Genomic DNA, 23,673 nt, shown 5'->3' with positions numbered 1-23,673 from the left:
TCCTTAGAGCTGAATGCAAGCAAGGTTGATGAGTATACTATATGAGCCACAATTTAGCATAAATGTCCCATCAATTATGGGCATCACTAAAGGCTTTTATGGTTGGTTTCCAGCTCTTCAGGATGCTGAAAGGAGTTTAATTCCCTTGCTTTAGGGAAGAATTCAGGTTTCTTTTGGGGATTTCAATATGGTGGATGACCCTTATTTTTTTTCTGTTGTATTTATTTCCTCCTCTCTTTGCCAGAGTTTCTAGAACTCCATTTCTTGCCCGATTCTTTTAGAATTTCTGTGGAACAGAGGCCAGCTTTCTGCACCTGTTGGGAGCTCCGTGCCTTCTCTTAGTTGCAACCCGCTGCCTCCCCTCTGAGGTCTGTAGACCTTAAGTGTTAAATTGTTTGCCTACTAATGATGAACATGAGCTCAGATTAGATTGTCATGAGACAGAGTAGTTTTACCCTACTGATGACGTGCTCTTGCACTAGTAGTGACCATGCCAAATGCTTACTTCATTCTCTACGTGGAATTTTTTCCTCTTCTAACTCCTGTGATGCTTTAAGCTGTAAAGGAACCTTCACCTCCAACCTCTCTAACCTTCTGCTTGGTGATCTCATGATTTGGAAGATTCAGTTGCTGTAAACTCAAATACCAACAGTAGTGTTTTGTGTAGGAACTAGAAGTGCCGTTACTGATTAAAGGTTTTCTCTAATTACATTTGTGGCGCCTATAAAAATTTGTTTCTTCCTGAGTCTACCAGTGGAAATTATAGGATGATGCAGCATTCCTGGGCCTGAATGCAGCCAACATTTGGGTGCCTAATGGCTGTGATTTCTTAAAACCACAAAGCTGTTCCCTCCCTTGTGATCACTGAAGCAGTTGGTGGAGTTTTATTGTCATCAGTCCTGCAAGTCAGTGATGGATTTTGTCCTTCTTTATGCACTGAAACTACTTTTCTCCCTAATTTGATTACTTGTTCCAATTCAAGTGCTCCACAACAGGACCTTCCTCCCTTCCAAAAAATGTTGGCAGGGAGCTGGCATTGCCTGTTGGACCTGCTGCAAAGAGAGCCTGGCTTCTCTGCAGGGTAAATCCCAAATTAGCAAATCCTAAAGACTGCACTTATTTGCTGGGTCCTCATTTTTAAATGCTTCAGTACTTGTGTTGTCCGTGTCCTTGTCAGCATTTACAAGAGAGAACACAGTCCCCAAAGAAGTGCATTATATCAGGTTGTGTGCAGTGTTGTGTCAGCCTGACATCTGGACTAGCTTGTCAGAGCTGGCTTGGGTATTTCTAGACAAAGCAATGTGCCCAGAGGGTGCTCTTGGGTTCCCATGGGAATTTCTTTTTACGGAAGATAGAATATGAAATGGGGGGCATCTGGAGAGGATAGCAAGACCCTGCAGCATGTCTTGGAGGTGAATTGCATTTCATTCTTGTGCTACTTCATGCTAATTTGATGAATCATCCTTCTTACAGGGATGCTGTGGCATCTTTGTATGACAGCTCCAATGCATCTTGAGGCGTAGGACAGATACATTAAAAAACCATGTCACTGTGTAATGTGCTCTGTATGTTTCACAGGGATCCCTTGTGGGCCTGCCGTTCTCTCTTGCAGTCTGTGGGTTTTCCCTGCTGAATTGTGAAGAACTGCCTGTAACATCACAGGGTGTATCTAATAAAACAGTAAACTGGGAACGGAACGGAGGTGTATTTCAGTTCTAGTTCTTTCTCTTACGTTGTGTATAAATCCAGGAGTCCACTTCCCATCTGTAATCTCTGACATTCTGCAACCCACCTACTTCTTTGAGCTTGGACAGAGTCGTGGCCATTTTATACTCCTGGGACTGAACTCCTCCCACCCCAAGCACTGCCAGAAGAAAAGCATGAAGAGTAGTGTTAGAAGAGACTCATAACTGTGTGTGTGTGTGTGTGTGTGTACAATAGCTGTTGATGTCCTCTGACTGTGGTGTGCGTTACAAGGAACTTTTAGCATCAGGGGGTCTGACCCATACGTAAGGTCTTTGTTCATGCTTTGTTCAGCCACTTCCTAGGTAAAGAATTACCAAAGAGTAATTAAACACATATTTCTGGATTATCTTTAATTAGCACAGAGCTAAAGTACTGCACCTCCAGAGCTTTTGTTTGCTGTTCACTGATCATGTCACAACCAATCTTTAACAGTTTTCAGATGGAGCAATTATCTCCTGTTCTCCTGATTCTCTCCTCCTAGTGCCTTGCCAATTAGATCAAGCTTTTAGCCACGTTCACTAATTTTGCCTGAAGTTGGCCTTAACTTGCAGATATTGATTTAAGAGAAGGAAAAAAAACTTCTGCTAGGCAATGATTTTTCTAATGTCTCCCAGAAAATCCAAATCTAGTGATTCTCCTGATCTTTGCAAATATGGAATCTGTTGCAGACTGGATTTGAATTCAGCTGTTTTTCTTTCATTTAAGAGATTTGAATCAATGTTCTGTGATCTCTTTGATACAAAGCTGCTGCAGCTGTCTTGGAGCTTGGAGTCTTGGTCAAGGTTTTAGGAAATACTTCATTTGTTCCCTTTTTTCACCTTTATACTTTGCCTGTGCAATGTTTTCATAGAGTTGCGAATGAACTGTGATCTTAACCTGAGAGAAGTGCATGATGGCCAGGAATTTACTCAAACCTCAGGTAAACTTGGGAATACAGAGACATTTTCCTTCTGGTTACACCAAGGCAAAGGATGCTGTGTTGGCTGGGAGTGCAATGAGGCCGAGCCAGTAGCAGAACAGCTGTGCTGTGATTTTTACTTACCATAGTCGTTTCTGCAATCGAACCAAAGCTGTTGATGAAAATGTTGCAGCTGACATTCACTGGTGGGCCTGCATGACAAATACAGATTGGAACAGCACTTCACTGTGTGCTTAAAAGACAAAATATTTCCACTCTGCAATATTGAAGCTTGCTGTGGGGCTGAGAGGTGAGGTTGGGAATACTGTGTGGATGACCCGGCTGAGTCTAGCCTTGGATCTGACGCCAGTTTGACGTCAGGCAGTGCTCTTGCTTCACCTCTGCTCCACTGTTTGGATGAGTGTTTATATACCTCTTCTGTAAACTGTTTTGATGAAAATGAATAGATCACAGCCTGGCAGGACTGCTTTTTAGATATCTTGACATTGCTGTGTGGGTGCTAAGCTCACCTTGAACATAATGGCACTGGAAAGAGCCAACAGACTACTGAATGGCACTGGTGTTTAGAGCTCTGTCTTTGTCTTTCCCTCTGAATGTCCAGATTAGGACCCTCTGATCTTTATAGACCTAGTGCAGGACTAAGCAGTGTGCCTTAGGGAAAAGGTGGGGCAATGAAGCTATAATCCCATGTGCTAACAGTCATGTTTGCTGATGCTCACAGCTGCATGAGAGATTGCCAGGATGTGCCAGCAGAAGTTTTCTGGCTGTCCTGTTTTGGGTGAAGGTAATGCCAGGTTTTGGGCCATGCCTCTCTTGAGCCATGCCTTTTTTTGCTTTTAGAATGAGGCTTTGTTTAACCTGTACACGTTAGGAAAGTCAAGGGGCCGGTTTTGGGATTCAAAGGATGTAGTTAGTGTTTGGGGGATATCAGTCTGTTTGGCATTGGCATCAATGAATATGAATAACAATGTTGCCTGGGAAGAAATAGATCTGTGGGAATTTTTAGATTCTTCCACCATCCTTTACTGGGATGGTGTCTGCATCTCAAACATGGCCTGATGGCTCTGCAGTACTCGGGGAGTGATGCTTGCCTTCTGAGGCCACATCTGCAGTCTGGCAGATGCTGTCAGATGAGATACTTCTAGAGAGCAGGAGAGCAGATGCTGACCTGACCGGGAAGCAGGAGGCAAACACACCTATCCCCTACAGTCCCAAATGTTCTGCAGGAGATATGAAATCATACAGCATTCATTTGTGCTTTAACAAGAGGCTTGTGCCCATAATCAGTGCAAACTTCTTCCAAGCACATCATTCATTTCCACGCAGGAGCTTGCTTTGCTCTCCTGTTTCCTTTCCCCATCTCCTGCTTTGGCCTCATTTAAAACTTCTTGTCCATCCCCTGTAGGACTGAGGCTGCAGCCGTGTTACAGCAGTGCTTTTCATGGCTTGGGATTTTCTTGATATGAGTCCCAAGCAATCTGAGCACGTTTCTGTCTAACCAGCTCCCAGACAGCTTGTTGCCAGCTCAGCAGCAGCTCCCAGGGTGTGCAATCTGCTCAGTTCCTTCTCCAGATGATTAAATGCAAGCATGGGCTAAAATATCAGATACAAAATGGTGCCTGTTTCTTCTTCCCCTGTTTGCTATCCCTCCTATCCAACTGGCTTGTGGCAGGCCTGCTTTTAATGAGCCTGTATAATAAAGGTCTGGAGCTAATCAACTCTTCTGCTGGCAGCTTATCCAGCAGCTAAAAGTGAACATCTGACCAGGATTTAGCACTTGTTTTATGCCTGCTATAATGCTCAGGAGGAGGAGGATGCTTCTCTGCATCTAGCTTGTGAACTACAGAAAGTCAACATACGTGTGGTTTCCCTTCCTAATGGCCTCAGCATAAGAAAACCACTGAGCTAACATCCTCAATAAATGCACATGCTTGTGCTTCTGGTATACATAGAAGATTCTGGCCTTGGTTATCCTGATCCTGTGCTACATTGAGTCTGAGCATGGACAGAGCTCAGTCCAGTGCATGGATATCAGGAAAAAATTTCCTCTCAGGAAAAGCAGTGATGCATAGGCTGCCCAGCAAGGTAATGGAGTCACCATCCCTGCAGGTGTCTGAGAGCTGTGGAGATGTGGCACTGAGGGACGTGGTCACTGGGGGTGGGTTGGGGTTAAACTTTGTGATCTTAGTGGTCTTCTCCAGCCTGAATGATTCCATGATTCTATGGGGCTGGATCCCCCCTTGAGACAATACAGATCCCCCTTCAGCACTGTGCTCTTCATGCTGCATTCACTGTGAGCACTTGGCAGGTTGAACTATTTTTTTTTTTTAATATATATATTATTTTTTATTATTTATAGGAGTTTTCTTAGACAGGTTTTTATTAGACTCTAGGAGCCTTCCTGCCTGCCATGGAGGCATAACCACTGTGCAGTGGGATGTGGTTGCAGAGGCATCCAAGTTTCCAGCAGTGGGGTTAAGGCTATTACAGCCCTTGTTCTTTGTCTCACACCACCTGGGTCCAGGTCTGTCACTGCCTGAGTTACGGATTTAGAATCATAGAGTTGCCCAAGTTGGAAAAGACCTCCAAGGTCATCCAGTCCAACCATCTGCCTAACATCAATATTTCCCCACTAAATAATGTCCCTTAGTACCACATCTAAATGTTTCTTGAGCACCTCCAGGTGTTCACTGAACTCCCAGAGGAGTCACTGAACTCCCCCCACATCCCCAGGCAGCCCATTCCAGTGTTTGACCACTCTTTTGATGAAGAAATGTTTCCTAAGATCCTACCTACAACTCCTCTGGTGCAACTTGAGGCCATTCCCTCTAGTCCTGTTGTTAGTTATATGGGAGAAGAAGCAGACCCCACCTTATCACATCCTTTCAGGTAGTTGTAGAGAGCTATAGGATCTCCCCTGAGTCTCCTCTAGGACTTCATCATCTGTCTTAACAAGAAGTCTGGATACACTTTCCTTATTTCTCAAAATGTAAATCCACAACTAAGTTCAGCCTTCACAGCACTTTAGGAAAATGCCATCTTTTTGTTAATTTTCCTCTCCCCAAAAAATCAATCTGATAGGGATCTTTGGTATTATTTTCATTTAGATCTAAGCCATTGAGGTGCCCTTACGAGTTATTGATGGTTAATTTTAACGACGTGCTTTGGGAGCTGCAACCCCAAGCTCTGTAAAACACCTCCTATACGTCCCATATAAATTGGAGCTTGATTTATGGGTGGGAGGCTAAGCCAGCAAAACTGCCCTGTTGGGAAGGTGTAGTTCACAGAAATAAAACTGAAATTAAATTATCTCAAATAAAATTGCAATACAGATGCCTTCAGCAAGATGATAATGTACACATTTCATTAAATATTAAAGTTTAATTTCTTTTTTGTGCGTGCATATTTCAGTAACGGTTTTCAAAGTGTTTTTAACTCTTTGTGTTCCAGACAGTGCTTTCTCTTGCCTGGTTGGTTACTAGGGCACGAGCTTCTCATCCTGGATTTAAAAGCCCAGACTAGGGCTTATTGTTTGAAGCTGGATGGCAGGTGCTGTCACCATGATGAATGGTTCCTGGTACTGTGTTAGCATGGCCAGTGACTCCTCTGAAGGAGGAGGGTTTGGTGGCAAGGAACAAAAGAAAATGAAAGAAATGAGCATTGCAGAATGCTGTCCCTGAAAGCTGGCTGAATTCTTCTGGAGCTGATGGGAGGGATTCCTTCCGGCTCCTGCAGATATAAGAAAGGAGCTTCACAGAAGGTGCTAGTTCTTTTCCTAACCTGCAAGAGGTTCATCTCTCTGCTGGTCACTGCTTGGACTGGCAGGATCCTCATCTCTTTCTGTATTGTTATCTAAGTATGGATACTGTATGTAAATTTGTTAAAAGGCTGTTTTCGTTCTGAGTGGAAATAAGATGCCTTTTCAGACATCCACAGGGCATCCATATGCCAAATCTCTCATTATCATGCTTATTATCATACTTATTCTGTATCAACATATAGGTACATCATGTTCTGTATTCAATCAGTGAGGTATTCATGCAGTCTGCAGTCACATAATGAAACAAATCTACAAAGCAAGTGTTGTTTTGCTGTTAATTTTCTTGCATACCTTTGAAATTCGGCCTGATCCTGGCATCATATCCTGAAGTCCGCCCCATCAGCTTATCCAAGAAATCAGAAGGAGACATGGGCTTGGGAGCAGATCGTGCTGCTGCTTCAGCTTCTTTGGAAGCTGCCAGGCTGTGAGTAGAAAGAAAGAAAGGAGTTTTTAATGCACATCCCATACTGGGGAATTTTTGGGGTCCAGAAACAGGGCAGTTGGTATCTTACTCCCACAGTGAGGCAGGATAGGTACCCACATGGATTCCTAACGAGGCTGGTCTCTGCTAATTTGTTTGCCCAGCCCAAACATCTCTGGATATAGAATCCCAGCTGCCACCAAAATAGGAGAGAGAAGATGAGTGAAGAAAATCCTTTTGTGAGTTTAGGTACAGATCCTTGGCATGCCACTAAATTACAAATGTGAACTTTGGCACTGAGCTCCACAGGAAAAATACACTCTGAGATTAGCCTTAGGCAGCAATTACTGCTTAATTACACTGCAAATAGCAAGGAGCGTTTTTGTTACCCAGTCTAATTTTCTGAAGGCAAGTAGGGTTGGAGCAATCTGGAATTTGAAGCATAATGAATGTTGTATGATTTCATATCTCCTGCAGAGCATTTGGGACTGCAGGGGATAGGAGTGTTTGCCTCCTGCTTCCTGGTCAAGTCAGCATTTGCTGTTGGATACAGAAACACATTCTATGGACCAGGAGTTGTATGGAATCTGATTCTGAAACTGTGCTTATTTCAGGCTGAGAATGGAAGGGAATGAAATCTTTTGGGAAGTTATATGGTTCTAGAGCAGAAAGACAGAAGCTAGTAATTTATATCTCAAAGGTGAAAATCTTTCCCTCTAGAAGCCTGATGGAGGCTGCCTGTGTGTCTTCAGACTAAATGGGAGCCTGCAGGACCTGAAAGGTGGTGATTTTGGCTTAGGAGGTCTCCTGTGCAGGAACAAGTGGCCCCTGGTATGAGATGCCTGTCCTCGGTCTTGCTGGAAGGTTTGACTTCCAAGGCAGGAATAGACACCATTTGGTTCCTGCCCTGTGGATATATGGCATCTATGCAAACACAGATCTCTTCCCAGGCTGAAGCTGTGGTGTAAAATTATCCAGATTATCAGACAAACAAGTAAAACTCCAACTAACCAAACAACAACAAAAACAAGTGACTCGCCAGCTGTTAAGACAAGATTTGTCTCTGCTTGTGGGTTCAGATGCCTACTGCTGGCTGAAGCCTACAGGAGGTGTTGCAATGCACATACATAATAAGTCAGAGAGCTGCTCTGTAGGAAGTGCAGTTCACTGTTTCATCCTCTTCAGTTCCTGCTTTTTAAGTATAAGAGCTGTTTGGGAACTGCTGTGGCTGAGCAGCTGAGAGGCCTAAGCATGTTTACAGCAGGCACAGGTAGTAAGCTGCATCATCTTCTAGTCCTCTTGCAGCATGAGAATCGCTTTGGGAAGTTTTGTGTTTTCTGAGGTGAAAACACTAAGGAGACTGCAGAAGTCAGTCCCACTGCCTCTTGGTACAGTAGTGCTGAGTACTGACATGAGATCCACCAGAGGAATTTGGAGATAGTTTCTGTGTGTGGCATTAATGTGACTCAGCTCTCAGACCTATTGGAACAACGCCAACGAGCTGAGGCTCAGGACGCAAATGTTTTCTATGTGAGCCTTGACAAGAGCATTTTGAACCAGCAAGTTCTAAATTGGATGTCAGTAGTAACATGTGTTGCACTGGCTCTCTTTTCCAGTATTAGCAGATGATGACTTGCCAACCCACAAATGCAGGCTGACTTCTTGCAAGCTGCTACTGTTAGAGTTCTCCAACCCTTTTCACTCTCCTCTGCTACGAGGGGAGATAAATTCCAGACAATTTCCAATGAGGGTCTAAAGCTAGGATATCATTTACCCTTGTGTCTTCACAGCTTATTCCCAGACTGAACCTTATCTGAACTTAGCTGTTGCACACTTGTGCTGGGAGTTGGTGTCACAAAGTGGGGATCTAGATTTTTCAATGGCCACGTGACATTTCTTGCCCCCATCTCTGCTCTAAGGGCTGAAGCAAAGCCCAAGCAATGTGTTCCAGGGAGAAATGGGGTTGTGGAGTGGGTGATTGTTTTATTTTATTTTACTTTTTTTTTTGAAGAAAGAAAACAAACTGGTGCAATTGATTTGCAAGCATATAGGAGGAAAGCTGGGAGTGGGAGGTGGATCAATACTGGGCTTGAAAGCTGCATTCCGATAGAGTGCCTGCATGGCAATGAGTCCAGAGAAAAGATTTCAATTAAGCAGCAAATGACTTGGTAACCAAAAAGTCCTGCCACTTCAGCAGCAAGATGCCAGATAGTGCAATACACTGATTTCTTCTCGTTAACTCTAGGCTGGAGGAATGATGGAAGTGGAAAAAATGGGGGTGGGGAGCAGGAAGAGAGAGTAACCTTTAAGTGCAAAAAAATAATTAAAACCTGCAGTTCCCCTGGCATTTGTTTAAAAAAGAAATGAGGTGGAGGAGCGCAGGAAGGGGTGTTCAGCTCTTCTGTAAACTCAGTGTGAGAGCCCATGCTGAATGTGTTGACACTGCTTCAAATGAACAAGACTGCTGGTGCTTCTTGGGTGCCATTTTCTGATTCTTTCTGCAAGCAGAATTAATTTCACAGGCTCATTTACTGCATGGAAGTATATGTCTAATAAATTGGATGCCTGAGTGAGGATCACTCTCTCATAGCCCCACTGCTTTTTGCAGCTTTGTGCACGTCCTCAAGAGCAGTTTCTGTGAGCACCACTGGGGATGTGCTGGAACTGCCAGGAATGGTTCTATGCCTCCTGGTGTTTGTTTTAGGAGCTGTGTTGACTTGTATGTTGTACCGCAGTGACCTAGGAATGATAAGTCCTGAGTTTTGTCCTGTTTGTGTCTGTTTACTTAACGTTTTCCTAAAACTAGGGATAACAACTTCCCCTCAGACTTGACAATAAAGGATGAGGAGCTAACAAAACATTTCCAGCAGCAGATAGGTGTATCTACATTCTAGGTCAGCCATAATGACATAAAACAGAGGCTGGCCCACCCCACCATCATTTGTAGAGATGAGATGTATGTAATGTAGCCCTGGAATTTTCACTCTGGGTGTGACAGTTGGGATTTACAGCCTTCAGAGCAGCTCAGACTGCACTCAGAAAGCCTTCAGTTCTGTTCTCCTCCAGATCTGTCCTGGCCAGGTTCTCCCATGGGAGCTTTCTGGGGTTTTCTCTGTCTGTTAGTTCATGCGGAAGCGCCATTGGAATTCCCCTAGGACTGGTCACCTCCTGGCCTGTCTGAGATGAGGAGATGGAAATCTCAGTGATTAGGAAGTTACTGATGATGAAAGAGAACTGGAACTTTAGGGTAGGTTCTTGTGTTCAGAGAGAAAAGAAAATTACTCTCTGCATAAACAGAAAGAGGCAAAAGAAAGCAAAAACACAGAGGGAGAAGCTTGCATCAGTGCAGTTTTGCCTGAGCTGAGTGCCTCGGTGCATTTTATCAGCAGCCAAACAGCAGATAATCTTATTTACAGTGGTGCAATCCCTAGTGGATCTGGCTGAGAAAGTGCCATCACGCAATCACCACAGTAACAACAACAGAAAGGGTTGCATCACGGGGACGGTGCTTGTGGTATCGGTGCTGGCGTGTGAGCAGCCCCCAACAGCAGGCAACAGAAGGGTGGAATCTGGTGATTGTACCACTGAGCTGCTCAGGGCATTGAAGGATTGCATTCCTTAAAATGGAGCAGTCAAGCTCTGCAGGAAACCTGCTCCTGGTTTCTCCCAGCCTACGCAAGCACTGTTTGCTTTGTCTCTCTGCGTTATTGTTTCGGCTAAACAGATGAAATATTCTTATAAACAGATATTTGGCTTAGAAGGTGGGCCTGCTGCAGTCTGGCGTGTCAGTTTGCTCAGCTCCCTGGTTGGCTGTTTCCTTCTTTCCCCCCAACATTTATATGTCCCTCATGAAATATTTTAATCTTTTTCTTTCTTTTTTGTTTTTTTCACTGTGCCCATGGCCGCCCATCTAATTAACTCCGACATCACACATTGCCCTGTTCTGGTTGAATGCTGATACTGAGAGCTATCTTTTTTTTTTTTCCTTCTGCAAAGAGGAGAGACCAAGGAATTTAATTAGCACAGGGCCTCTATTCCCCTGTCAAATAATTTAATTGTTAATCTTTAATTCTGAGGGGGGGAAAAAAACCAAAAGACCGTCTGGCAGCAAAAGCACAAACTATTGCAAAGCAAGTGTTCGCAGAGGAAATGTATCACTGAGAACAGTGGAAGGATCAGATGTCTGTGAGGGTAAAAGGTGCAACGTCAACGTCTGTGGCTCAGGGGAGCAGCTCTGGGTTTATCGCTCTGGTTGGGCTCTCTCTGCAGGTTGTTGGAAAGGAAGATACCCGATTGCTTACCCCAAACTTCAGTTTGTTTCCCACATCCTACGCTTGCCTCTGGTTTAGGGCCTTCAGGATACAATGCAGCTCCCATAGGCATTACTCGTATCTTTAGCTACTGCAGATTTAGGTCTAGGCACTACTGGAGTAACTCAGTACAGATAGATTTCAGTCTGGAATATTTCCTTCATAATACAAATTTCATGGCACATCCTGTAACTGTGACTGGAGGGGTTTGGGATGCAGCAGAAGGAAATTGCTGTCCGTGCTCGTTAGCTCTGACACAGCAGCACCGCTGCTGCAGCTGCACAGCTTTGGGTCTCAGCCTTTGCCTTGTTCACTTGGATGTGCATGGAGCTGGCTGTGCTTCGGCCCTGCAGTACTGATACCTCCACAAGCATCTTCCCAGGCTGGAGAGCGTCCCAGTTTGTCCCTGGGAGGATTGTTTGATTTGATTGTGAGCACTGGGATGGAGACATCTATTTTTCCTTCCTCCTGGATGAGGATGAGGGGGGTTATTCATGATGAAGAAGAAACAATCCCTATCCTGGGCATCAAAGAAGAAAAAGAGTGAAGCAGACAGGCTGCACCAGTGACAGCTACACCATGCACTGAGATGATAAAGCACAGCACCTGTCTGCTGGCATGCTGTGTGCTTTTGCAGGTGTCTTTTTTTTTTCCCTCTTTTTAGTTTTTTTGGCCACTTTACATGCAAACAGTGTCCCCCCTCTGTAAGCCAAAGTAGCTGAGTTGGGCCAGCTAAGCTCCTGGTGGAAACTGTTCTCTTGGGATTTGAATTCCAAGTAATTTCCTCGTAAAGTGCTTAAGTTAATGCAGTCTGCTGAATCTGAGCGATCCCAGCATTGCAGCTGAAGAAGCTGGGAGTGAGGTGGAAAAGCAGCAGCACCTCACTATTCTGTGCATTGGAAGTGGAAAGGCAGAAGGATGCTGATGGCGCAGTTTGGATGCGTTTAGTCTTGAAAAGAAAACTCAGGTAGTCCTGATGACACCTGGAAGCAGTGGGTGCTCAGATCAGGTGCTGCAGAAGGGCCAACAACTTACACCTGCATCATGGAGCAGCAACTCAGAGGTTTTATGGACTACAGCAGGCGCTGCGGAGAGGCACAGGCGCAAGGAGAACGCCAGGCTGTTGGGCACAGCAATGCAGTGCCTTGTCCATGATTAACTAGTGAGAGCTGCCGTACCCATGGCAACTCTCCCGTGGGAAGGGGCTTTGCGGGAGCTCCGTCAGGCCAGGCACCAGCACGGCCACCAGCGCTTTCCATCCCACTCTGCTCCCCTGGGCTTCCTGAGCTGTCTCCCCACCTCTGAGACCTCATCAGCTGGAGCCCAGCACAGCCCAACCTGCATTCAGCGTGCCTCTGGGGCTGCTTCTCTTTTCCTCAGCAGCTGGAGGGAGGGGGGAAGGACAGACAGACAGACAGATAGATGAGATCTTTCCCGGCAAGGGGTGGAAGGGGCAGCCCTAAAACCCGCACCCAGACTGCTATTTCTGACTGCACATCGATGTGTTATCTTGAGGGAAATGCTGCCAGACACTGGCCTGGGAGTGCTTGCCAGAGACTGCAAGCTGACTTTTTAAAAATAATTAGATTTACTATCAAAATGAATAGCACAATCAATATTGATATACAATTCAATTAAAAAGGATGAATCTCATTTTCTGCATGTTTTTTTCTGTCACGTTGCCTCCGAATTTCTGGTCTGCATCAGTAGAGGAGGACAGGATGGAAGGAGAGGAGATGTGGGGGAAGCAATGAGCCCATGAGCCCTGGTGCTGTGTTTTGGTGTGATGGGGTGCAGAGCTGAAGAAGCTCTGAGTATTACAGGTGTGCTAATTGCAATCTATGTGGCCAAGCTCAGCTGCTGGAGGTTAGAGGCAATGCAGTACAGATGTGGGGTGTACTGCAACAGTTCGGGGGCGGGTGGCGGCCAGGGGGGAAAAATTGGGACTTTATTGTGTTTTGGCTTCCTGAGAGGAGGGGGACTGCTATTTGAGAACCTCTGTGCAATAGGAGCATGGGACAGGACAGAAAGATATTAGTGTGCAGCGAGGCTGGTAAGATATGGAATATGAGAAGATGTTTCACCCTGAAAAAGAAGTGGGCAGTAAGCTATGCAGTGATCTGCTCGGTTATTATTTATTTAATATCATTTTTCACAGAGGAAAGAGAAAGGCAGAAAAGGGAAAGGAAGCTTGTGAAATATTGCTCTCTGTCCTGGGTGGTTGTACTCGGTTGCTGTGAGCTGTTTAGACCAATTCCAGCTCTTGCACCAGAAGTAGCTGCATTGCAGTAGCCGCAGGGTACAATCAGTTAAAGTTTTGTGAGTGTTTAGGGATCCTCTGGGTTAAAGTTCCCACACGCTGCTTTACCATTTGTCTCTGTAGCTGTAGACGAGCAGAGGAGCTGGGAGTTGCTTTTCCACAGCCTTCAGCAAATTAACCCTTGATGATCATTCCCAGCCAAGGGAATCTGCGACAACTTCAGTGGAGCCAGAGAATCTTTGTCAGACTGCAGCATTCATACGTCTACGTATTCCACTGCTCCTTTCCTGCAGCCCATGGCTCCTACCCCATATGGCAAAACATCCTGTCTGGAGCTATAAAGCATCCCAATTACTCTGATTAACTCTATGGAAAGACACCAGCACTTGGAACAATTGCTGACACTGCCTGGACAGAGCAATAATAATAAAAAATAATAAATGACTATGCAACCAGCTAGGGGGCAAAAGAAATCTGTGTTGTAGATAGTTGAGATGGAAAGAGCTCAGTGAGTACGAATGTTTGCGTGGTAGCAGTGTTCAGTTGCATGCAAGATCCCTGCTCTTCAAGGGCTGCTGTTCTAAGTCTCTCGCACTGTCACAGTTCCTTCTGCATGTCACAGAACCTCTGCCCCTTCACCTTTGCAGCACTGCTCTCCCTGCTCTCCCATGGCATCCAGATGTGCCACAGGCAGCTATCAGGGAAGGTTCTTTCAGCCTTTGATTTCATTCATTTATTACAGATTAAGCTTTCAGTGGCTAGTATTTCAAACTAAGCCTGTTTTCTTCTTTATACTGCTTCATGGAGGTTGGGATGGGTTTTTTGTTTTTGTTCTTGGTTTTTTTTTCCCTTCTCCCTCAAGGAGAACATTAAACTCATCCTTTTGAAATCAGAGCCATTCTCTCTGGTGATGTTCTCAACTAAAATCTCCTCCAGAAGAGAGCACATCACTTAGAGCATAAGTACTGACTTTCTGGAAATATATAAACCCAAACCATTGAGACAGAGTTGAAAACATACCTCATAGAGAGTGGAGGATCACAAGTCAGTGCTCAGATTTTAACAATGTGAAATAAATCCAGCAAACACCAGCACTGAATTTTACATGTGCGTATACTGAAGGGTTTAAAAAAAGACTTTTAATTGCAGTTTCATAGAACAACAAAGGAAAAAAGATCCTGTGAAGACAAAAGCGTGTGTCTATCCTCATACACACTGAATATTCCCTTTAAAGTCAAGGGGACTAGTCAGATGTATAAAGCTATGTATAAACCACCTTCCTGAATGTGGTGAATAAAGAAGAGAAACGTCTCCACAAGAAAAGATTTCACATTCCAGGTGGTAATATGCTCTTTGTTGACGCGTTCTTGATTTAACGTGAGGATGGAGAGCTGCAGTGGGAACCTCTACTGACGTCAGAAGGTTTTAGATCACAGACCAGACAAGTGTCAGAGAATTACGAGAAGTCGCGGATGCTCTTCTATCTATAGCTCTGCAGTCGCGCTATCAGCCGCGTTTCCGTCAGTTCAAATCCTTTGCTACAGCAGCCTGTTAAAAATTAGTTGTAGTTTAAGGATTTATGCTACTTGTTGTGAGCGAGTGAGAACGTTGCAAGCGCCTTTTTCATTTATAATGAATCGGAGGTGGTATGAATAGAAGCCTTTTAAAAAGGATTTAACATCCAGTGCTGAGTTTCGGGGAGGTTTTATTTTCTGAAACTTTATTACAGATCCTTCGCTGGAGAAACCTGAGCTTACATGCCACCTACCTACAAAACTGTGGTCCCTGCAGTACAGCTAGTGTTCTCTGATGTACGTATCTTATATTGTGTAAGGGAAGAGAACTTATTTTGTCTCTTCCTGATAGAACAAATTGTTGTTTTGTCCAGAAGCGTTGTAGGCGTAGTGCGGTTTGGTTGGCGTATCTTTGGGGATGCATACACAAGGCAAATGCCCAGCCTTATAAGGGCATCAAGAGAGACAGTTTTCTGCTGTGCCATCTTTGATTTCTGGTGTAATTAATCGGCTTATTAATGATCTATAATGAAATGTGACTTCTGGACCAAATGGCTAAGCTCTGGGACCCCAGCACAGGTGGGCTCTTCTTCCTTCCTGGCCACTCTCTGACTGGGTTTTTTAGCTCCCTGACCAAAAAACCCCATGTTTTCAGTCCTGACAATGCTGCAGGGTCCATATTGGTGCAGTAGAGCAAGCCATGTTTGATGGAGTTTGTACTTTGTCAGCAGCTGGTTTCTAAACACACAGCCCTGTGTCATGCTGTGATGGATGGGGCTGGAAGCTGGAGGACACTTGTGGTTCACAGCTGTGAGGGGCAACAAAAGGGGTGGGGTGCGTGCATTTTAATTTGTACATCAGATCTTGGGAGGTTTGTTGCAGGAACATGATCTCTTTGTGATTGGGGTATGCCAGGAGTGGTTGCCTGGCTCAGCAGAATTTCTATAGGAGAAAAGAAGTGGGAGTCAACAGGGAGACAAGATTGTAAGGATAACCCATGACAAGTCACTTTGTCGTCTACACACTTTGCAATTCTTACAAGATAAGAGAAAACTGCCTCACCTTAGAATTCAGAGCATCTTACTTTCCTGCTCCCAGCTGTACTAATGTGTGTGTTGCATAGATCTTACTATGATGGCTAGACTTCTACCCATCTTACATAGGTGTTCTTGGCACCAATAGGGACATTTAGCACTAAGAATTGTTTAAAACACTGCTGATAGCAGCTGACCCTTATATGCTTTCAGGTTTATGCCTCCTCAGTAAGAGGGGGAAGGAGGTGCTTGGGCTCCTTGGGGCTTTACGCAAAGCATCTGTTTACCCATATCATGCAAAATGAAAAAAACAAACAAAGCTTCCAATGAAATTGAGTAGAGAGGATAACTGATGGATTCTATTGGATTTCCTGCCCTATTTCTGGCTCACTGAATTCGCTGCTGAAACAGAGGTGTGTGATAGCGGTCCGATCCACCATTGATTTCAGCTGTTACACATTGATTTGTGTGTTTGTTTGCTTCAGCCCTGCCTGGGCTGGGGGACAGGATCCGCATTCTGGCTTGCGTGGTCGGAGGGCAGGCGTGTTGGGAGCTGCTGTGGGCGTTCAGCTGAAGACAGCACATGCAATGATTGATTGCACTGCAAGCCCTGCTGTTCTGTGCATGCGACACTCCTTGTCTTGGCAACCTCTTAGTGGCTTTCTCCCCCTTTTTGCCCACCCTACAATGAGGCACTGATAAAAACAATAGAGTTACTTGACTGTCTGCTAAGGCATTTGTTTCCCTTTTTTTTTTTTTTTTTTTTTTTTTTTTTTCCATTAGTGAGCTGTGAGCCAGGGTGGAAAGATGGTAAAAGGAGAAATCAAAAGGAAAGCAGGTGCAGAACACTTTCGTTTTCCCCTTCCCTCTCAAAATCGTGGGGTTTGTTAAATTAAGATTTCTCCTGTTTTTCTCAGCTAGAACTTAAATCCAACAGAGATGTATTTACAGAATGCCAACTGTGTCTATGTAGCAGCCAGATGTGGTGCAGTCCCCAAATCAGCAGCTTACCATGGTGCATTATATGGATGAAATAATTGTCTGCATAATGGGGTGTGCTCAGCACGCGTAAATGATGGGTGCATCTGTCTCCATCTATTTCTGTTCTCTGCGAGATTTTTCTGTGCTTAGGCCCTACTGAGAGGCACAAAAGCTCCGTTTCTCTCCCTTCATTTTTAGAGCATTGGCTTCCTGAAGTATCTATAGAGGTTTAGTAGCAGCTGGGAGGTTTATATCTAATCTGTAGCACTACTGAGATCAAAGCATGCAGACCTCCAAGACCAGATCAGCTACAGCAAATTGGCAGATTCCCAAGAGGTTATGGGAGCTGTATTATTTTGTATCCTGTAGTCATCATAGTTAAGAGATACTGATGTAAATTTTCCCCCTCCGGGGAAATGCCCTCTGTTATTTGGCTTTGCAAATGCAAAAGTAAACTGTTTGGATAATTTGGGGAAAGGAAGAGGAAAGAGAGGACAGGGAAATTCATTTTTGCTGCTTTGCAGGAAAAGTGACCTGTTGAGTAAGCAATATTTAAGGTTGAGTGTAATGGAGAAGTTGCTCTTTTCTGAGCTGTGCAAGTAGGTTAGAAGGCAGCAGCCAGACAGCATGGTGATGAAGCTCATGGCTGCTAATGATTCTTCCTGTTCCTTGCATCAGAGCACATCTCACTGCTTTCTCTGTGCTCCATTTATCCCAGGACTACTGATGTTAGCAGCTTTCCGTCTTCCTCCAAAATGAGGTTCTCAAAAGCATTTGAATTTTTTTTTTTTTTTTTTTGTCAGGTCTGGTGAATCAAAACATGGTGGGGAGGATATGCAGAAATTATTATTCTTTTTCTTAGTGTGTCTTATGTCAGAACAGAATCAACCATTTTTCTCTAAAGGTAGTGTGGAGTGTGCAAGTGTAACCACACTCTTTGTAAGAATGGAAATCATTCTGCCTTTGCTGATGGGCACAAAGGTCAATAGAAAGTATGCAAGACAATGGCCAAACCAAAAAGGTAATTTACTGGAAAAAGAGATGCCCTGATATAATGTGCCACAACAAGAAGAAATGATACAGACAAAATAAGAATGGTAGTTCCTTTTGATTTCTATCTATCTTAATGCTAGTCACTCCAGCATTCTCAGAGAAACTCCGGAGTTAAAAGAAAATGAGCAAGTGAAGCTCTGTGGATGGACTCCGGTCATTTGATGTACTTAGGTGTTGTGATTTTAAAGCATGATTTATTTCTTAATCATTTCTTTTCTGTTTCATCAGTAACTAAATAGCAGTTTATATTCATTAGGTGGTCTGACATCGTGTTCTTAATACTGAAATTTGGAGAGCTCTTTTCACCTGTACTGTTAGAATAAGAAGAAAACAGACTTCTTTGCTGGTTTTCTATCACAGATGATTGTTGGTCAGTGTTGGGATAATGAAGTAATTTAATTCTGGACACTGATTGAAATCCTAATTCAGATGCTGGAATCCTTTTCTGCTCAGGTTGTCTTCTAAGGATCTGTTGGCTAATGAGATTCATCTCACTAACGTGCTGAGATAAGCGTGCTGCTGCTTACAAGTGCTTTCCTTTCTGCCTTGAGTCACTTGGTATGTAGCAGGAAGAAGGAGTTAGCCTTTAGTCTCTGCTAGCAAATCTGAGACACTTGAAACAGAGTCAAAGGCCCTTTACTGACTTGCTCTATATAAGAAAGGTGTCTCCAACACCTCTTGAAAGGAGTAAGAGGAAGGCCAAAATCACATGCCCAAAGCTTTGTTCTTAAAGGAATTCTTTGTAGAAAGTTTGTATGATGGAACACCCCAATGTGTACTATTCCCTTTGCATATGGCTCTCTTTCCAGAAGCAGCTCCCATGACGTATTTGAAGAGTAAATATGTGTTCTGCTATTGAGACTCTCTGCAGAGTAGTGCAATGTTCATCAGGAGTAGGAGTGGACAGCTGGTCCACATAATCTGAATTCTGCACAGCACCAGTGCCCCAGAGTTGTAGATATTTTGTTGATGCATGCGAGACAGCAGCTTTTTTGGCGATGTGTTTGTTAATCCCCTTGCTTATCTACTATTCTGCTGCTCATTGCATCCATTGTAAAAGCAGAAAGCTTCTGTTCTCACATGGAGCCTTTCTTTTGCGCTGAGAGTAGGTCTTGGGTTCTTTAAGCCAGCTGTTTAGATGGCTGCAAGTTAGAAAGTGTTTTACATATTTTAATTTGTCTTACCTAAATTGTGAGTGAATTGTTATGAATGGACGGAAGTGTGCATAAAATCCCTGTAGAAGACAGAGTCCCAAATATTTTGCATCTGCTGTGAGATGACAGCAAATTTATCTTCTTTTGTTGGATGATTCAAAAGGTCTTCTAGGTAGAATTGTCTACCTCATCACGCTTTCCAATCTTAAATCGGTAACTGTTTAAGCAGGGTCTCTAATGGGGCTGTCACAGGTTGCAGATCGAAGAAGCTAAAGAATATCCTTAGAGCTGCCTAGTCTAAGGCTCTGCAAAATCATTTTTATTTCATGGAGGAGCTACCAGCCTCAGAGCAGAGGCACAACAGGTCAAAAGCACAACTTCTAGGAGATTTTAGTGTAAGTAAACCACTCTTTATCTACTGACAGTGTTTGTTATGTTGCTTAGCTTGCAGTTCTGTCAGTCTCTGGTTAATGTTTCGGTCACATTTCTGCAATGCTATCTAGCACTGCAGAGGTATAGCAGAAGGTTTGGAAAAGCATACATACTGCTCTTTTCTTTCCCCTGCCTTCCATTTTGTTGCATTTTCAAGGAGCTGAAATTGGCAGATCTCAAATTACCTATTTTACTGGAAAGTCTATTTTGTGAAAAGCAAATTTTTTTTTTCTTCTGAAGTTAAGAATAGCATCACAATAGTATCTTCTTATTATGAAAGATGAAATTGAAGAGCTCTGTTACTGATCAGAGGGAGTAGGAAAAGCCTAGTAGTGGAATCCAATAGTGTCTGAGCCTCTGTATTACTCAGAGCAGTTGGCTTAAATCACTCCTGCTAGCTGATAAGTCCCTGTTCAGAAGGAGCTAACTCATTTTGGTTAGATGAAGGTCATGCTTCTGGTTCCTGACATGCAGAAGAGTGATTAAGATGAGAATGAGGCACAAACCACCTCAGAGCCTCGCAGAACAGTGTCCACTTGGGTAAAAAGCAAACCTTAGGCTCTCTTTTATCTCCCAATCCTTAGGCACCTGCAGCAGTGTTTCTGGATCACTACAGCCATTAGAAGGCTATCATAAAGCAAAAAGTCCAGGCAATATCATCATGGGGCATGGGCAGTGTTTTGCTCTGCTTGAAGGAATTCCCAACTGGGATACGGAGATGTCGTGTACGTAGTTAGACTTTGGGAGAATCTCCAGAGGTAGGAAGGCATATGGAAGAACCTGTGTAAATATTGTCCAGTCCATTATTATTTTCAAGAAATAGTATTTTGTCTTCCAGAGATGTGTAAGGAAGAATTGATAAAGCAGTCTGACTGTCAGAAGACCCGTTTCTCCTCCCACTCCAACCCAGCTTCCATCCTTATCTGTCTACCCAGGTTCTCAGTAAATGTCTTAGTCATAGCTAAGTGGCTGCAGCCTGGGGAGAAAGGTAGCAAAAGAGGAAATGCTCTCCATAAAGAAAGGCATGTTGGAATGAACTGCTGATGGCAAATTCTTTCTAAAACACCCTGGCTGTAGCAGAAACAAATATTACATTGGCAATACCATGATGTTTGTGTTCACACACCAGCTGCTACTCTTTCCCACGGGGTCTTGTTTTTTAAAAGGCTGGCAAAGGACACTTTTGTTAAGCTACAGATCTAGTCTTGCTTCTTGTATTGGCTCTGTTGCATTTTCCTTTGAGACTTTGAATTTTTCTTTCGTTTTTTGTAGTGTATATATTACCATGGATTTTCCTTCCAGAATATTTTCAACAGGCTGTCAATGAAGTAGTACGCTCTGTAATTTCAAGCAATGTATACTTGTGTTATGGATTATTAGATTATCATTTTGTATGTGTGTTGTTGGTGAGTTTTTTTAACATTATGCACTACTGAGCGCTTGAGTAATTGGCATGCTAAGTTTATGAATGACTCTTAATGAATAAACTTTTCTTACTGAAGCTGAAATAGCAAAGTTATTCCCAGACTAGAAAGGCTGGTAGATTTTTGGCCTGCAATAAATGGAAAGCGTAACATGAAGGGGGGTGGAGGGTGGGAAGAAAAGCACTGTTGAGAGTCGATTTCAAGCAGGAATTGTTGAATCGGTTTTTGTTTGGAAAATGCCTGCAGTACAGAGAACAATTTGGTGTCATGACTTCCTGCAATTAAACACTTTCGAATTTTCTTAAGTATTTATTTCAAGAATACTTGACTTGATATTGCATACCTTTGATATTCAAAGAGGGCTTCATCTTGCATACTTTTTATATGCAATATGTCATAATCAAATGTACACTATATGTATATAAGTATGCATATATATTATTTATAACAGTGTAAACATTTACATTAGAACCTGAATGTACTGTTTTACTGAGATTTTGAATGTCTGAGACTTTAACTGATGAGCTGAGAACCTGTAGGTCCTCAGATGTGTAGTGTGATGCATAACAGTGTGCATCATAAAACAGGATTGGCAAGACAAATGCGTACCAATTCATTTGTGCAGGCAGTTCAGGGAGATATGGCTTTAATATTACAGCCATAGGAAACTCAAGCCTGGAAATGCACTCTTTTTTTCTCTCCCCTTCCTCCCCCTTTTGTCTTCTAGCTTTTCTGAAGACCATTCCTGAGTACTTGTGCTATGTAACCTTGCTTTTCGTATCTGTTTCAATGTTGTATGTTAGTCAAGAGTTTCCATTGTACATACATACACATCTTTTTATTTCACCCCACTGTGTTTTGTAGTGCTGCTTATATGCTTATGACTAAATAACACAGGAAAGAATGGCTCTGAAATACTAAGTGTTGCACATTGCTTTTCAGATATTCCCAATAATGATAAGTGATACGAGAAGGTTTAAGTGAATAATAAGAAAGTATGAGTGAATATACCTTCAGCTATTTCCAGAACTTCTTTCTTGGTTTAACAGACAAATTTTGTTAAGACATCCTGTCTTTGACTTCCTATGGAATTACAAGAGAAGTAGAGATATCCTGATTTTTGTGTTTGGAAACACTTTGGTGCTCTTAAAGAAAGGGAGTGCTAACTAGAAAGCTCTGTCCAGTGTCAGCAGGAATGTTAGTGTTGTTTATAAAATAAGAAGTATTACTCCAGTGATATGCATACAAATAATGTCTGTAAGATGAGACAATGAAAAAAAGTCAGAAATGTAGAAGCAAGAGTCGTGTAACTGAAATGAAATCTAAGACTGAATAGTTCAGATCATGAAAGGTGTTTTTTCTTTCAGTTGCATGTATCTGGCACTTATCACTTGCTATACAGCAGGCTGCACCATTCATGCAGATGGGAAGAGTTTTCTTCCTTAGAGTATTTTCCCTTATCTGGTTAATAAAAGCACTGCAAGGAGAGTCAGAGTGGAAGCAATTCTTGAAGGGTAAAACGGCTCCTTCTGCTACCTTGCTCCTTAAGTGAGTAATGGAATGCATCTAAAACAAAGTCAAAATACAGCTACTCAGTGATAGATATAATTGCAAAAAAACCCCTCCCATTGACCCCTCTTGCTTTTGATTAGATTCCACAAGTGAAGTGATCAAAAACAACAAGAAAGAAAAACAAAGTTGAAGTTATTATTTCTTTGCTTTCAGTGAATGTAGGCAAGCTGGGGCAATAGGGTGGGTTCTGCTTGGAAGGAAAGCCCAATATCTCAAGATAACAGAGCTGAGGAGAGAAAGCATCCCATGGAACTCATCTGAACCTGCAATCTTAGAATGGGGAGGGGGTGAAGCGGGGATATTTACCCGGGCAAATTCAAGTGCAGCATTCCCATCCACCACTAGTTGTCACTTTGCAACCAGCCGGGGGTTGGTGTTTTCAGCACTGCGGTTAGCGAGATTGCAGTGCTAATTAAACAGAGAAACTCTCAAAGCTACAGAAAGTCCCAAACCCGAGGAGGTAGTATAGCTGATCTCGGGGAACAGAGAGGAGGGGAAAAAGCAGCTCGAGAATGGCGTAACGCTTCTTTCTTAAGGCCGAGACCGTGCCGGGTCTGTGCCCCAATCTCAAGATGGGCACGGAAGTCCAGCCCTGTGTGCACACACTCCTCCCGCAAAGCCGAGCCTTACCTGAAGAAAACGATCGTCTCCCACACGTAGACTCCGAGCACGTTGACGTTGCACATTTTTCCAGCTCTCGCTGTGGTGTTTATTTTGTACTCCGCGAGGGGTGGGCCGGTGGGGTTGGCCAATAAAGTAGCCCGGCACTTGGGGAGAATTGGTGAGGGAAGCGAGCCACCCCTCCCGAGACGGGCTGAGCCGGTGGCAAGGCCGGGCGGCTCCCTCAGCACCCCGGACAGCAGCAGAGAGGGCGGCCACGCTCAGCACCGCGGACAGCGCTCGGCGGGAGCGCGGCTCAGCACCCTGGACAGCGGCGGTGATCGGCGCTCCGCGGCTGCCTGCGGATCTGCCGGGGGCTCCGCTCCGCTCCGGCGCTGCCTTGGCTTGGCTTGGCCCGCCTCTCCGCTGTGCC

General features: G+C 43.9%; 1 protein-coding gene across 1 annotated transcript in view; it reads right to left on the bottom strand.

The window, feature by feature from the left end:
- GLRA1 (glycine receptor alpha 1) overlaps positions 1 to 23,326 on the bottom strand; it is a 38,316-nt gene extending 14,990 nt beyond the window's left edge. The window contains exons 1-3 of the mRNA XM_042826646.1: positions 23,271 to 23,326; positions 6,777 to 6,907; positions 2,789 to 2,856 (exon numbers count right to left, since the gene is read on the bottom strand). Of these exons, the coding sequence (XP_042682580.1) occupies positions 2,789 to 2,856; positions 6,777 to 6,907; positions 23,271 to 23,326 (255 nt within the window). The remainder of the gene's footprint in view (positions 1 to 2,788; positions 2,857 to 6,776; positions 6,908 to 23,270) is intronic.
- Between the last annotated feature and the right edge of the window lie 347 nt (positions 23,327 to 23,673).

This window comes from Centrocercus urophasianus, unplaced genomic scaffold (genome assembly GCF_019232065.1).
Source record: "Centrocercus urophasianus isolate 14NV4802_14NV808 unplaced genomic scaffold, USGS_Curo_1.0 seq_26, whole genome shotgun sequence".
Classification (NCBI taxonomy): Eukaryota; Metazoa; Chordata; class Aves; order Galliformes; family Phasianidae; genus Centrocercus; species Centrocercus urophasianus.
Note: the sequence above shows the minus strand (reverse complement) of the source record. Positions and strands in the feature narration are given on the sequence as shown.